General features: G+C 43.6%; 1 protein-coding gene across 6 annotated transcripts in view; it reads left to right on the top strand.

Annotated features, from left to right (window-relative positions):
• The window catches only part of lrp8 (low density lipoprotein receptor-related protein 8, apolipoprotein e receptor), a 56905-nt gene that overhangs the window by 36041 nt on the left and 4525 nt on the right, over nt 1–16339 (top strand). For 4 of the 6 annotated variants that reach the window (XM_049727038.2, XM_049727028.2, XM_049727030.2 and 1 more), the window contains exons 6-17: nt 864–986; nt 1085–1207; nt 2722–2841; nt 3104–3229; nt 4999–5170; nt 6533–6757; nt 7164–7282; nt 7929–8068; nt 10603–10744; nt 12228–12380; nt 12469–12822; nt 14598–14669. In XM_049727038.2, the coding sequence (XP_049582995.1) occupies nt 864–986; nt 1085–1207; nt 2722–2841; nt 3104–3229; nt 4999–5170; nt 6533–6757; nt 7164–7282; nt 7929–8068; nt 10603–10744; nt 12228–12380; nt 12469–12822; nt 14598–14669 (1869 nt within the window). The remainder of the gene's footprint in view (nt 1–863; nt 987–1084; nt 1208–2721; nt 2842–3103; nt 3230–4998; nt 5171–6532; nt 6758–7163; nt 7283–7928; nt 8069–10602; nt 10745–12227; nt 12381–12468; nt 12823–14597; nt 14670–16339) is intronic. The other 2 variants (XM_068652117.1, XM_049727032.2) reach the window with 1 other exon arrangement.

Raw genomic sequence — 16339 nt, forward strand, 5'->3', positions numbered from 1 at the left:
AAGACTCACTTAACTTCATCATGATCCAAGAATGGGTTGCCATGCAACTGTGAGATCTGTAAAAATGGGAGAAGCTGATAGCGCCTGTGTGTTTGTTGCATGTGCACGTGCATGTGTGGGAGGTGAAGCACAAAGCCCATCTGGTCTGCTCTTCACACTCCTCGGGGACATGACGGCAGACTCGTGCACACTACAAACACACATTTTCCAAAGATACATTTTCCAAGGACAAACGCGGAACAGGGACTTTGTGTGTCATGTCTAATTGACGTGGCAAACATACATACGACCTGCGCTTGCTTGCTTGCTGCCGTACACGTGGCACACAATCAAAAGAGGCTTTGTACAATACAACCTCCCATCTGGCATGACCATGTTGAAAGTCATTAAACAGATCTCTGGGTGGTTCATCTCCTACTTGAAATGACTCCTTGTGTAAAAGTGACTTTTGAATGACATGGACGTATAGTATAGTTGGCTCTCTGGTGAACAACTTTTTCGATTTAAATATATTTCTTTTCAAATTCTAACAAAGGTTGAGGGAGCTACCAGTGTTATCAGTATGTCTTAGAAACTGTAACTTAAATGTGAATAGCACCTGATGCTTTCATATAGTAAATGTATACAATTTATAGCTCCACTTTTTCTTTTGCTGTTGATTACGTTCGTTGCCTTCTTTTGGCAGAGAAAAGTCAACACAGGCAAATAATAAATTGATGGCCTTTGCTGTTGGAGCATTTCTAGTCAATTGGCAACACAATCAGTTGTAATTTCACACACGCACACAAAATAGACGGACTGGCCAGTGAATGACGTGTTACAAATTGTAATCATCCCCGGTTGCTTGTATTATTCCTCCTCAGCGCTGCTTACATGTCGACCTGATGAGTTCCAGTGCGGCGATGGCTCCTGTATCCACGGCACCAAACAGTGTAATAAGGTCCACGACTGCCCAGACTACAGTGATGAAGCCGCTTGCGTCAATGGTGACAAACTAAACATTCAAGAGAATTTTTCTCTATGAATGTGCAATGCCATTTTTTATGCATGTATAATGATAATCATTTGTGCCGGGTGTTGACAGTTACAAAGTGTGACGGTGCCGGACACTTCCGCTGTAAGAATGGAGAATGTATTGACAGCAGCAAGGTGTGCGACAATGTAAAAGACTGCAAAGACTGGTCTGATGAACCTATGAAAGAGTGCGGTAAGATGCACGTGCACGCACACCCGCCTACACATTAATGCTCATTTGACTGAAAGCATCCCGCACATCATGTCTGCTCAACCATACGACCTAAGACTTGAATCTTCAGGCACAGTTGTTCAAATATGGCCAGTCACTCTTCCCGCCCGATAAGAGGAGCTTAATTTGATCAAGGCAGACTAAATCGGGACATTTCTCAAGTGCCTTGTTATGATCAAAGACCTTGGCGCCTCTGCCCTCTAGTGCTATCTTAGACAGGGAAATGTGATCAGACTACATTGGCACACAGATTATCCATCCGCACAACATAGATACTAATTAGCCCTCAGCGAGCTTCGGTCACGGATTTCACTTCAGCCTCTCGCTAAGTTAAGTCAACAGGCTGCCGCGGTTGAGAAAAAGACGACAAGTTGGGGAAATGTATTACGGATCGGCAGCTTTCTTTTTCTATATCGGGATTAGTTTTCAATCAAATTTTGTACCACGTATGATTGGATGCTAGTCAAGATTTAAAGAAGAAAGTATATTAGGGCATGTACTGTGCATGAGATGAGATGAGATGAGATGAGCTGTGTGGCAATCTAGCTCATTTGACAGACTCGATGTGTGCTGGCTGGCTGACTGGCTGGCTGGCTGGCTGGCTGGCTGGTGAGATCAGTCTCCACACCTTTTTTTGCGTGAGCAGTCAGTCCATTTAGCAGCTCTTTTTGGAAATGCAAACCTTTAGCCAAGCTGCCTCAGAGTGATGAAATGCTCCTGATGCACGACTGCCAATCAAATGAAACAATTGGGAAAATCTAGAATAAGATCAAATAAAGTCAAGCCATAAGTTTTTGAAATATTTTTGTCTCGATTGTCAAACTTTCAAACAGTCCATTTTGAACTGTTGCGTAACGAGAGGACTTCAAACAGCTTGATTTGCAAAGTACCATGATGTACATATGTACACGTCATATAAATATTTGTTTTTCTCGATACCAATATTTGCCAGTACTACTGTAATATCCTAGCAAATTAAAATTTCCTCAATTCCTAATTTCCAAGCAGTATCTGTATGTGGCCTTGAAGCTTAAATGTTTAATGTAAACCGGTAATGAAGCAGCAGCAGCAGCGGCAGCAGCAGCAGCGGCAGCGGCAGCGGCAGCTTTGGCTCTCTGAAGCCATCACTCCCCGGGGCCAACTGAAAGAAAGACAAGAGGATAAATGCGGACTTACAACAGAGAAAGGACATGCAGAGAAGGAAAGTGGGGAGAACTCAATGAGGCGTATAGGACAACATGGAGAGAGCACAATGTGCAAAATTTCATTTTGTAGGAGTTATTGGATCAAGGTATATAAAAGTCATACACTTCTCCTTAGGCTTACTTTCCCCCCATCAGCTTGTTCTTTATGAAAAAATGTTATCCTAGCAAAATGAATTACGGACACGTTACTTGCCTGCTGTTTTCTTCATTGCCCTTGTGGTGTCAGTCACATGTGCCAACATATTGCTTCTCCGCCTATCATCTATGCAGGCCTGAATGAGTGTTCGGACAACAACGGTGGCTGCTCCCATATCTGCAGGGACCAGAGGATTGGCTTTATGTGTGACTGCCCCTCTGGGTATAAACTTCTGGACAAAAAGACTTGTGGTGGTAAAGAAAAAAACTCTTTACGAGCAAATAACCTTGTGAGCACCCCCGTGTTGTTGGTTTTGTTAGTAGGTTATGTCAGTCTGCTGAGTCTGTTAGTTGTTCCCTTCAATAAACCAAGCTGGTCCAAGCTGCACTTGGTCGCCCTGCTCCATCCGATCCGTGACATGGCCGCGGCGTGACCGTTCCCGCTGCATTCCATCTCAGTATGGAAAGCTGATTTAAGATGCAAATTTGACCGTGTACCTATTTATTGTTCTTACAGACATCGATGAATGCGAGAACCCCGACGCCTGCAGTCAGATCTGCATCAACTACAAAGGGGATTATAAGTGTGACTGCTACGAAGGTTTCGAGATGGATCCTGCCTCCAAGACCTGCAAAGCCGTGGGTCAGTCATTCATCACACACGCAATATTGAATCACCAAAATACACACGCGACTGAGCACACGTGCAAACATAAGCACATTTGAAGGCTGGCCGGTCGGTCGGTCGGCCGGCCGGCCTTTCGCAGATTACATTTGCCCTTTACTTCCGGCAGTCCCCGTTGTATCCTCTGCTCTTATCTCTCGGTGGGATCCCCTGGAAAGAAAAAAAAAAGAGAAGAGAAGCCTGCTTTGTATGCACACCCTCTTCAGCAGTCTGTTCAAAGATAAATATTTGCTGCTGCTGCTGCCTTTACAAATGAAAAGATTTCAGCCAGCTGCCATGCTTTCCCTGGAGTGTAAAGTGAAGGATTAAAGAGGAGTTTGAATGCTGAAGTAACAACCACCTTTTTGCCTGCTTACGAGAGTAAAGACTAACGGTGCTTTTTTTTTTTTTTTTTTTGGTCTATTTTGAGGTCATTGTACATATTTGAGCATATTAATAGAGCCCATGGCTCAACAATGCTGTCTTTCCTCTTCATCGATAGTTTTCGGTGGCATCATTGATCTATTTTGTTCATGAGCTCCACATCTGCATCTGCATTCCAGCAGCGTTTGTAGTGCTCTCTTAGTCTTATCGTGGAATTGGACTCCTTAACTGGCTTCGTTACATGGCCAATTCAACTGTGTGCAAAGAGAAAAACAATTATGTTAGCACGGGTCTAAGGCTACGTATGTCATTACTGAATGAAGTGCTAATGAAAAAGCAAATACAATCCCTCACTCTTGGCTTAGGACATTGAGTTGATAAAATGCCTGTACATTTTCAAGGGTGTGAAGCACATAAACGGTCTTTCCAAAATTGGCATCTGGAAAGAAAAAAAAAAAAAAAGAAATCCCATTTGTTAATGGCAGTCCAGATGATTAGATTGTGTGCAGCTCCACAATCTAGTAGGAGTTGTGCTTTGAATGTTGACCTTGCACATTGCAAGGCTTGAATCCCGCTGAAAAAAAAAGCCCCCTTCCCGGTAACTAATGCGCTAGTGACCAACACATGATGTATGAACCAAGCAGAGGAGCGCAAACGCAGGAGCCCATTTTTTTCATCCCTAAAATAGAATCTAGTTGTTTTTTGACCTTTATCTTCCAACTCAATCTAATTCATTAGAGAAATATGAAACGCTCAACCAACATGTGTTTTCCTAACCACTACGGTTCCATTTTTTTCCAAAGTACAGTCTGAATAATGAAGTGCATGGCTCTGGATTGTGCCACAAGCTTTTCTTGTCTGTCAAGAAAAGCACTTCTTTAAAGGTTTCTTTCAATTATTTATTAATAGTCACATCATTAAATTTACATGCTGTATGATTAAAGTCTAAATGTGGCAACCAAGCTGGCTAACAGCTTCAAGAAATCATTTTCAAAAACAAAGATTGTTTCTTTCAAAATCACTTCTTTCCCTTCTTTTAAGTAGCTAAAGATGTTTTATTTGATTTCATGAATATTTGATCATCTTCTCTTGGCATATTACTGAAACGTTGAAAGGAAATTGCGCATTGCACATAGCACTGCCTATTTCTTGCGATTTTATTTATTTTTCTGAAGATGTTTAATGTGCAGAACACACAAAAATGATTCATTCCTGTGCGTGCCTTGAAAGAGTTTTCCAAATGTACGACCCCCCATACGCACACATGAGATGACTAATGTCAGTGAATCCAACCATTCGAGGTCATTCTCTGCGAATGTATTGAACGACAGCGCTGTCCATTCTTGCTCTTTGTACGTCCTCAGGAAAGAGTCCCTACCTGATGTTCACGAACCGCCACGAGATCCGTCGTATTGATCTACTGAAAAGCGAATACACGCAAGTAGTTCCGACACTGAAGAATGCTGTGGCGCTGGATGTTGACGTTGCCACCAATAAGATGTTCTGGAGTGATTTATATCATCACAAAATATACAGGTAGACACACTCACTCATAATCAATTTTTACTCGTTAGTAAATAAGGGAAGTAAATAAGTACAGCTCTCGTAGATGTAGACAGCATCGATGAAATAGATGTATCGTTACACCCCTGCTTTGAAGGAGAAATATTGGCTCAATTGAATATGGCCGGGCATAGCAGATGACAAGTCATTTGCGTTCTGTCTGTCTGTGCGACGGCTCCACCAATATAAATGGACCCTGTTCATTTAGTTCTACTCCCAAAAGTACTGCCTGCCTGCCTGCCACAGTCTATATGCTTGGGTGTGTGTGTGTGTGTGTTTGTCAGTCAGTCACACCTGGGGGATTTTGTCACCGAACGAATGACAGTTAAAGGTGGAGAGAGCTGTTTGTCCTTCACACTTACACAGACACACACACACACACCTTCAAATGAAGTACCTATACTGTACTGTTATTTGTGTGTGCGGCGTGTGCATGCCTATGAATAATGAGCATGATTACTGAGGCAGTAAGATTAGCGAAAGACCATATGGTTCATTTGTGATGCGAAAAGGCCCTTTGCATTACGTTGACTTTGTGCACACGCGCATACGTGGACCCACTTTCTGGCACGCATTTAAAATGCAGAATAGTCAAATGCTTGTGGCATTGAAAATAAGGGCAAAAGCATGAAAAGCCGAAGCATGATCTTGTATGTATTACTTGAGAATCCAAATCATATCAAATAAAAAAGCTTTGATTCCGGAAGGCTACTCGGCCAACAAAACAACGAGCCGACAATTCAGAAAAAAGACAATCAGGTATTCCCAAACAACTTGTATTAAATGTAACCATGCATCCGTCCGTACCTCTGTTTGCGTGCGCATGTCAGTGTTGCATTTGGCACCCTTTAAACAAGGATGTCTTGTATTGTCTTGTTTGATTGCCAGTCCACATGTGGAGAAGAAAATAATTCACCTTGTCTGACAGGAAAGATAGAAGGCAGGAGTATTAGGCAAAGGCCACGAGAAGCCCGTTCCAAATAAATTGAAAAGACGCAGAGCGGAGAGTGAAAATAACAGAAGAGGAGTCTGCTTGATTTGTAAGGCGCGGATTGGAGTAGACACATTCTTTCTCTCTCTGAGCGACTGCTCCAATGAGCTTTTGATAGAGACGTCAGCTTGGCTTGCCCTTGACATTATCTGCAAACGTACGCATTCGCCCACATTGAGCCATGTTTCAGGACCAGCGTACCAGATCCAGCAAATATGTACCTTTGAGGGATTTATGTATGGTTTTTTTTTTTTCCCCTCCCTTTTAAAAACCAGATTGCTGTCGCAACATTTGCGTAAGACTTGAGCACTTCCTCCTCTCTTCTGTTCTCTTCCATCAACCAGCGCTTACATCAACAAAGCCAACGATTCTTCGCAGCAACTCGCACTCATCGAGGCGCTCCATTCCCCCGAAGGCCTCGCCGTCGACTGGGTTCACAAGAACATCTACTGGACCGACTCGGGCAACAAGAGCATCTCGGTGGCCACGGGGGATGGCAGCAAGAGAAAAATGCTCATCGTCACTGAGCTGAGTGAGCCACGGGCCATCGCCGTTGACCCGCACCAAGGGTAAGGAGGTGACCAAGAGAATAACAAATAGTACTTTTGGGTGTTAGCATTCTAACACCAAACAAAACAGCAACACCCAACAAATTACAATTTAGTCACGTCAAAGTTTACTCCATCAGTTCCATGGCACTGCCATGAAATGCATGGATCTATGTCAATAAAAATGAGTTCTGCTCTGTCAGTGACACTCCAGACATTGACAATCCATTCAGGCAGATAAAACCGTGCATTCGAGTTGAATGTTTGCTGATCATTTTATAGTTCTTCAATATCAACATTAAGACTTTTATGATACACAGTAGTTCACCAGTGCTGCTCGATTGTTGCCCCATTTATATGAACACGTTGGTTTGGTCAGCTCCTTCCTATAAATCCAATTTGAAATGTACTTTGCTTCTTTTCCCAGGTTTATGTATTGGTCAGACTGGGGAGAACAAGCCAAGATCGAGAAAGCTGGGATGAATGGAGTGGATCGCCAAGTTCTGGTGTCGGAGCATATTGAATGGCCCAATGGAATAACTTTAGGTAAATAATATGACTTTTGAAAATTGGGATCCAGGATAATCAATCATCTTAGAACGTGACGTTATAATAGTAAAAAAGTTGAAGTGCCGTGAAGGGTTTAATGGGGGGGGGGAAATAAATAAATAAATCATACTAGTGGCGCTGCAACCCTTGAGCCACTATTATTGCTGTGCTTCACTTTGTGTCTGGCTCTCATCTATCAAGCTGACAAATACGGTCGGTTGAATTAATAAGCCACGCGCCGTGTTCTGTCGATACCTCCCATTATCGCTTTCAACTCCCTCCGCAGCAGCAGCGGCCAATTTCTTCCTGCAGCTCTTACCTGTGCAGGGACAGAGTTACCACACACTGTGGAATTGTAAGGTATTATTCACTACATGTGAATAATAATGATTTTTCGTAGCGGGGCCTGCTTCCATGCCCGGAACGCTTGACCAGAGCGGCGTCCAGACGGCTCTCTCTCGGCATTGTTACAATCGCATCGGTGTTTTTATGTCACACAAGATTGATGGCGTAGCTACTTGGGCTCAGCATTCATAAACCTCCCCCCCCCCCCCCCCCCCCCCCCTACGTTTGACCTCTCTCTCTTTCTCACCGTTCTCCTTTGTCCTTTTCCCCTTGGATAACGGCTCCTTCTTTCCTCCAGACTTGTCCAATAGGCGCCTCTACTGGGTGGATTCCAAGTTGCACCTGCTGTCCAGTGTGGATTTGAATGGGGACAACCGAAGAGTCTTGCTGTCCTCCCATCACCACCTGGGACATCCCTTTGCTCTCACCCTTTTCCAGGTACACAATTAGAAATATTAAAATACGGCTATGAGTTTGGGAAAAAAAAAAAAAAAATCAGTTTTCCTGGCAAGTATACAGCATGTGTTGACATCAGGCTGACCTGTAAATGAAACAGGAAAGAAAAATAAGTGGGGTGATTCAATCTGCTCAAGAAGATTGAACGGTAAATTAGTGTGAGGCTGATGAAGATGTTTGATAGCCCATGATAAATTCCGACCCAAAAAAAAAAAACTCTTTAAGGCTCGAGCAGAAGAATCGATGAAACTAATTTGGAAAAATTTATTAGGCAGGAATGAGTCGGTCTGAAAGAGCCAATCTAGTATTAGACTTGGAACGTGTGGACGAGATCCGGTGGGGTGAAAATGGAGGGGGTGTAATGTGATCACTGAGAAGTACTTTCTCCATTCCTCCTTTTGCTGCACCCACTGTGAAGATGAGAAGAAAAGAGGTGGCATTCATCATGTCCTGCTGAGCGTGTGGGTGTGTGTGTTTGTCGGTGCCAGTGTGTACACGGGTGTGTGAGTTCATGTCTGAAGATTGATCACCCTCTGTGCTTTTTTTTTTTTTCTTCTCTCTCTCTCATCCGTTCTGCTTAACATATAAACCGAATTAAAGATCCCACAGTAAGCAGTTCCCCTTCCAATAAAGCAAAGCACCGAAAGACTCGGTGTTTTGAAAGTGAAGAAAACCAGAACATTTTGCATGCGATGTTCAATTTATTCACTGCAAAGATCCATTTTGGCGCCATCTTATCATATTCTGAGTTGCTGTGGAAGCTGGAATAGCTGCAATAACAGAGGGTGATAACATCACCCAACGTGTTAATTCCTCGTGAGACAAGCATCTTCAAACTTCAAATCAGTACTGTATGTTTATTTCCTCTCTTCTATTTCCAAAGGATAAGATGCTTGTTGTTTAACATGCCTCATTCCTCCACAAACACGCGTGGGCACAATGTGATTAACCTTTGCAGGCTGTGTCCACCTCCTGGCACCACACCAAGCCCTGAGGAAATCGAGATGCTAGCAAGGCGGAACGTCCTATTTCCTGTGTCATCTTCAATGTCACTGAATTACTACTTGCCGTCTAGTGGGGGGGAGGGGTTGACTCAAAAGCACTATAGGCAAAAAAATTGAAAGGACAACCTGGGAGGAATAAATAAATAGAAATAAACACTGACAAGAGGGAGAAATGAAGGCACTGAAGGCCACAAATGAATGATTTTGAAAGTCCCATTCCGCACATTTTTATAATGAATATGCCATATGTAAATACGTTTTGCTTTGCTTTGCTTGGGTCACGGCTTTGCTCCGATTGTGAACTTCCCATACAGTATATGTCGGCCAGATCTTTTCATTGCATTGGCTTTGTTGACATTCAGCGGGCGGGCGTCCAGCCGTGGTGCTCTAAGGAGATGATGCGGCTCAGAGGGCTATCAATAAAACATTTGATCTGTAAGCATCTTTCAAGGCTCTCAAGAACAATAATCCAACAATAAAACTGAGATTACAAAGTATAAAACAAATAAAAATACAGAACTGTGTAGTTCAGGCGAGTAGATGATAGTGAACAGGTGTTTTTTTTTAATTGGATTTATTTATTGCAGTCAATGAATAATTTGAATGTACTGGTCAGTCCCAACATTTCATATATATATCTCATGTCGAAATAAGAGCAGGCTGTAAGCTTGCAGACAGATGGCCAGCTTTGTTCAGAAGGTTGCTTTGGGGAAGAATCATCAAGGTTGGTTGGAACGTTAGCATCCATTCAGATGAAATCTTTTCCCCGCAGCAAGTACAAACAAAGCTGAAGTGATAAGATGCCAGTCGAGTCTGTGCTTGTTCATGTGTAAAACGCTTGACCTGCCTGCCGTTCAACACACGAAGCGTTTCATTTGATCTGCTCAGATGCTTTCATCCGCAGTCTTAGATTGACTTCTGTAGCATTCTAGCCACGCCATTACTGGTACTGATAAATGAAAAAAAGGAAAACATTCAGCTGTCGGGCACACATCGTTGTCCTCCGAGACGAAACCATTGAATGAATAAATGCGAGCATGGCTGCTATTTCTACCTTTGTGTCAGCACTACTGTCATGGAAGTAAAGGTTATCTGAAAAGGGGATGCAGCTCGTAAAGGTTACTGCAAGTTCACCAATGTCCACAACAAAGAGACGCAGGAACATAACACATACTCTGATACTCGAACCATGACAAAAATATCATATTATGGCACAAAGCAAATAGAAGTTCAACAGGCTGCTAAGAAGCGACACTAACCTTTAGATTTTTTTTGACAGTACTCAACAGTCAGTTATTTGACTATCTCTCAGCCTTTAACATTATCTGCCTGTTATGTTTGATTTGTGACATAAAAAATAATGTTAAGCATCAAGGGAGAGCCTCGTAGTAATATGATTTTATATGGAAGGTAGTTGTGCTTTTTTGAGGACCATTTGAAAAATCATTCTCATGCTACCCCATTGGGGAGATAGATAATTGTCGCATTCACTTTGGTCATTCTTCTGTCTAGGACCGCATATATTGGACCGACTTGGAGGATGAAGCAATATATAGCGCCAACCGCCTGACGGGGAACGATGTGGCAAAAGTAGCGGAGCATCTGAACAATCCGCTGGATCTGGTGGTGTTCCATGAGCAAAGGCAGCCAAAAGGTAGGCCACACAAAAATACAAGCTTAGAAAATGTCTTGCCTGTCTTTGCACAGCAGGTAGTATGTACATACAAATAAGATAAATACTCTAATAATGCCGATGTGTCCATCTTGACTTTGGTCAGTGGAAGCAAATGAGCTGTTGCACATGAGCAGATTGGTGCTCTCCTGTCTTCCAAGATGCCTTGTTTGAGTGACAAACATTCACTTGTGTTTGTGCAGTACCACGACAATTTGAGTTCATCCAATCTTTTCATGCCTCATTTCCTGCCCTTAATCAAAGCCCAAAGCACCCTTGTCAGTAGGGAATTAATTGCTTTGTCTCATGACAAGTCGCAAATTTCAGCTCAGAGACATATCACGGCAATTAAACATGTTTTCTTCAAAATGCCAGCAAAAGCCCGAGAAATACCAATTATGTTGAAAATGAGTTAGTGATTTGCTGTGATGATGCAGAATTTTCAAGTCAAACCAATAACTCCCTCCCTCCCTCCCTCCCTCCCTCCCTTTTATTCCTTGTCGGTTGCCTTCACATTTCATCATGAATACAGTTGCTTTTCATCCATCTGTACGTATGTGGCAATACCATTTGAAATCATTTTAAGAAATGAAATAATTGACCAACGTCCGTTTTGCTTCACATTGCCCATCCCAAGTGTGCCTCCTAAATAAATGTCCCATTGCTGTACTGCTCTTCCGAGAAGGTGTGTGCAAAGCTCCCTCCCTCCCAACCTCCCTCCTGCCCGCCCGCCCTTGTTGCGTGACTGCTGTTGCTTCCTTCATCCGACTTCTCCTCCATGTAGCACTCGCTAAAACAACACGTAAGAGGCCGCAACGACCACAAGCTGACCTATTTCCGCTGTCTCTTCCATAACATTTCATATTTGAGTCTTGGGTTAGGGATTGTGAATATTTCAGTATTTGAGTGTAAAAAGTTTGAAGAGCCCACTCTCAACTCCAAGCAAACGGGCTGGCTCATTGAGTTCCAGCTGTCAGCCTAATTGAGAGCAAGGGACTTTTTAATGCATTTTCAAGATTGCGGCCAACTAGTGTTTCGTTAGCGTGGAGGTATAAAAGGAAACCGTCAAATGGTGCCTTTTCAAATGGAGAAGTCATACAAGACAGAATGTGGCAACTAAAGGAGTCTCAGACATGCAAAGTTCTTTTTGCTGCATGCGTGCTCTCCATGCTCTCGCTAAGTTGTTGCTGCTGCTGATTCCACGGATGCCTTAAAGTTGCTTGTACGCACCTAACCTGAAAAGTAGGCCTCGTAGGCTCTTTCATTTTTAATAGCGTTTCCTTCTTCCCTCATACTTTGACATTGCGGCGCGGCTCTGCTTTACTGGCTTTTTGTCGCCTCGTCGCCCTTCACGAAACACTGGGATTCACACATTTTCAAATACAACCTAGTATATCAAAATAATGAACTGGAATGTGATTGCTATTGGATTTGATTTGACCTGACACAAAGGTATTGCGTGCAGCTCCAGACACCTGCAACATAGGCAGTCTTCCCAACGGTGGCTGTGAGTACCTTTGTTTAAAGGCCCCCCAGATTACAGAGCACTCCCCCAAATATACCTGTGCCTGTCCTGATGGAATGGAACTGGGACCAGATATGAGGCGCTGTGTCACAGGTCAGTAAGTCCAGAAGTGATATCACAAAACGTTTTTGGGTGGAACACGGAAACTCCAGTTAACGAAAGTTGGTTGATTTTTCTACAGTGCGCGCAAGAACAACCACAACAGCAGTTCCTACTACCAGCACTCCAACGACCACAACACCCAAAAGCACACCTGTTGTCACGACAACAGCAGCGGCCACACCCGCTCCGACTGCTGCATCTACCGCACTCGTGACCACAACCGGGACTCTGGCAACCAGCAAACTCCCCCTAAATCCCAGGGGAACCTCCACCGAGCAGCTCGGAACACCTGCTTCCTCCGGTACGCCGGGCAGTTTCAGCAGCAGCAGCAGCAGCAGCAGCCAGCCATGGACATCCACTCCCACAGCCCTACCGGGCCCCGTGGCTCCCAGCAGCATTCATAAAGAGAGCAACGCCAACCTGTCACACCGAGGTACGTAAGCAGGATCGATGCAAAGCACCTTAGGTGATTGTGTGTTGTGTTAGTGTGAGATGCTCTGCAGCCAGCCACTTTGGCCACTGTGACTCTTCCCTGGCCTCATCACAGCTGGCAGCTCGACTGCCTCCCAAAAAAGAAGCCTTCCATTTTCTGTCTAGAAATTCTTTCTCTTTGGTTCTGTCTGTCTGGAGAAATGTGCACACTTTCTTTCTAGCACTCGGTGTGCTTGCAGGGTGTCCCTTATGAGAAGCATGTACGTAACAGCACTGTCAGAAGTACCAAACGAGGGTCCCGACTGCTCCCTCCTCCATTCACCTCAGCTCTTTTGTCTGTCTCTCCCTGTCCCCATCCTCCCTCCCTCCCCTCCAGCCCTCTAAAACTGCTTCAAATACACGTCACACATTTTACCACGACTCCTAGGAAAAATATACTGCTCTATAGTTTTTTTTCCTAGTCAAACAATGATAGCACTATACAAGTGCTAGAACAATGCTTGACATGGCACTAAGCTTTAATCATGCTTGGAAGAAGAAAAAGGCTAGATGACAATCCAAAACAAAAATGATAAAGCACTGCTAAGGAAATATCATACAAAAAAAAAAAAAACCACACATTTCCTGGCACTTAGTGCTCACTGTTTTTTTTTACTTTCTCAGTCTTCCAAATTGACAGTTACACCTTTGTGTTCATGGCATTCTAAATTGAAAGTTACACCTTTGTGTTCACGGCAAGATTGACTTTTCACTGGCATTGGGCCAAAAGCGTCTATGTTCAAATTTGTCAAATTTCAAATTGCTAGTCACTCCATACTTGTGGGTAAGGGATTCTTTTTTATTTTGTTTAAATGTCCCTGGGTCTTCTCAGTGCTTCTCAGTGCTGCCAGCAATTTTAGGCTGAGGATATAAATTGGAGGGCAAAATAGAAGGGTTGAAATATAACGTTGGGAAGACAATAAAAATGCATGTAAGCCACAGTAAGAGGAAAAAGGAGTGCATAAAAGAAAGCATAGCAGTTCAGTACTGTTTATGAGCCTCGCGATGTTGGAAAGTGATGACTAAGAACAAATACGGCAAACGTGCAAAGTTGTTTGAGGGTGACGGGGAATGACAGAGAACGTTGTTTTTTGTTGTTGCTGTTTTTTTCCCCCCACAAAGCAAAAAAGTCATTTCTCCTGTCTCAGAGGGTGTCACATCCTCACCGCACGCTCCAGCAGACAGTCAAACGTAGGGCAGGAACAAAACATGTCTCCATACCCACAGGCCCAGTATGATCATTTTTTAATTCCATGTCAGCTGTTACATGTCCTTAGCAGCGACTGGCGTTTTCTTCTGTAGGGAAGTAAAAGAAAGCAGATGTCATGTACAGTTCAAATGCACTCCCAAAAAATGTGTTTGCTCCCTTTCTACACTAAATGTGTCTAAGAGATACATGTTCATTAGGATACGCTTTTATTTGCATCACAAATGGAGATTCCTTTAAATGCATTTTCAAACTGCAGCTGGCCATAGATGACATATTTGTATTAGAGGGGTGCAAAATATCCAATCATCCAAATTGAGGGTAAATATACGTAGATGGATAGCCTTTTACCGTTTGGTATGTTTTAAACATGATGCTTCCTTGCTGCAGCAAACTTTTCTTTCCCTTTGAGCAAGGTATTTGATTTTGGAAATAACATTGGACTGTTGTGTTTCTCTCTCCCTCTCTCTCTCTCTCTCTCTTTCGCTCTGTCTGTGTGTGTGTGTGTGTGTGTGTGTGCGTCATCTCAGCTGCGGGGGGTGATCACTACCTCATAGGCAACAACATCACAGTAGCCGTCTTGGGGATAGTCATTCCTATCGGTGAGTTCCTTTGACTGTCTAGCTGTGTTGTTTTGGCTTTTTGCTTGCCTGCTTTTCCCTCCTGGCTTTTATTACCTCTGTGATTTTTGTGTACCATGTGCGTGTGTGCTGTGTGTTGGCATACGTGAGTTTGACTTATTGAGTCTTTTTCTACCACCCGCCTGATTTAATTGACATTCTTTCAGGTACTTAAGTACGGAAAACCTTTGGGCCTGCGCAGATTCCCCCATTGTGACAGTTACGCATCTTTATAAAATGAAGCTTTTTGCATTTTCGACCAATGGAAATCTACATTCGTCCATGAGCGCAGTCCTCACGTTAAGCTACTTTTTTCTTACTTCCAAATAGCTCGTTAAATGAGCCGCGCACATGACTGGGGAGAATCGGAAGCAAACATTTGGATCCATATGCAAGTCACTTTGACATTTCCACTGTGAAATATATTCCACGTGGATCTCTATGGAATTTGCATGTCCACAATCCACGACTTGCAGGCCTCCTTAGACTTGAATGGGTCCCACCTCTTCACTGCCTGCGCATTATTTCACCAGTTATGTGTTTCAAGTCAAGACAGGAAATCTCTGCACCTGGAAAGTGCGTTCGGAATCGACTGAACAAGAGAATATGCCCCTTAATTGGTTGGTTGAAACAGCCAACATCTATGGCTGATACCCAATGGATTGTTAATTTTCTCCAATTCTTTGCTACTAGAGCCCCCTGGCCCCATCCATTGCTCGAGGAAGCCATTATGAGCTAGTAAGCTCATTAGTCAGCGCTGGCCTTTGTAATGTGCACATTAAGAGGATTCCCTCCCGCAAGTGGGGAATTGTCTTCTTCGTGTTTTGCCATCACATTGGAGCAGCTGCATTAAGTTCCCACTTTGAGCATACAGCGTGCTCCCACGGCTATCTATCCAACTGCCATGACACAGTGGAACCCAAATTTGGCACAAGCAGATATGGAAGTAAAAAAACAACAACTGAAAGGCTGAGTTAGAATGGATTGGGAAAACAACAAAAAATGTGCAATTCTAAAACAAATATTGGACGTACTTTCTTATTGACATCTTAGGTTAACAATTGACTTGACGGCAGGCTATTTGCTCTTTTGCCCTGTCTACAATTGCGATACGAGCCTCCAAATTGTTAAGCCCAGCTCATCCATTGCTCCTTCTAGCCTCCTGCTATTCATCGAGGCAGTAAATCTGCTCCTTCTGCTTTTTTGGCAGATTTGAAACATTCATTATTGTCACAGGTCTACACGGGCCGGCCGGAATCCGGGCTTCTCGTCACTAACGAGACGAGTGACTAACGTCGCTAATGAACAGCGCCCGGCCGGCCACACTTTCTCCAGGGGAATCAGCTCGACTATTATAATCAGTAATTCTGCGCTGTAATTAGACGCAGATATTCTGCATCAGACAAAAGCGGACGTTTTGTAGAGGAACAAATTGGGATGTGGAGGGCTCTCAAGGGCATGTCCACCCACCACAAGGCCTACAGTATTTCCATCATTGAACAGGCTTGTGTGTATGTTGACCTTTTGAACCTGCCCATTGGACACATCTTTATGACTATTTATTTGAGCGTACGCACGTACGCATTCATGCGTTGTTGCAAATGGCGCATGTGCGTTCTGTGTTTCTGATTGAAAATTTCGCCCAAGGTTAT

Source organism: Syngnathus scovelli, chromosome 10, assembly GCF_024217435.2.
Source record: "Syngnathus scovelli strain Florida chromosome 10, RoL_Ssco_1.2, whole genome shotgun sequence".
Lineage (NCBI taxonomy): Eukaryota > Metazoa > Chordata > Actinopteri > Syngnathiformes > Syngnathidae > Syngnathus > Syngnathus scovelli.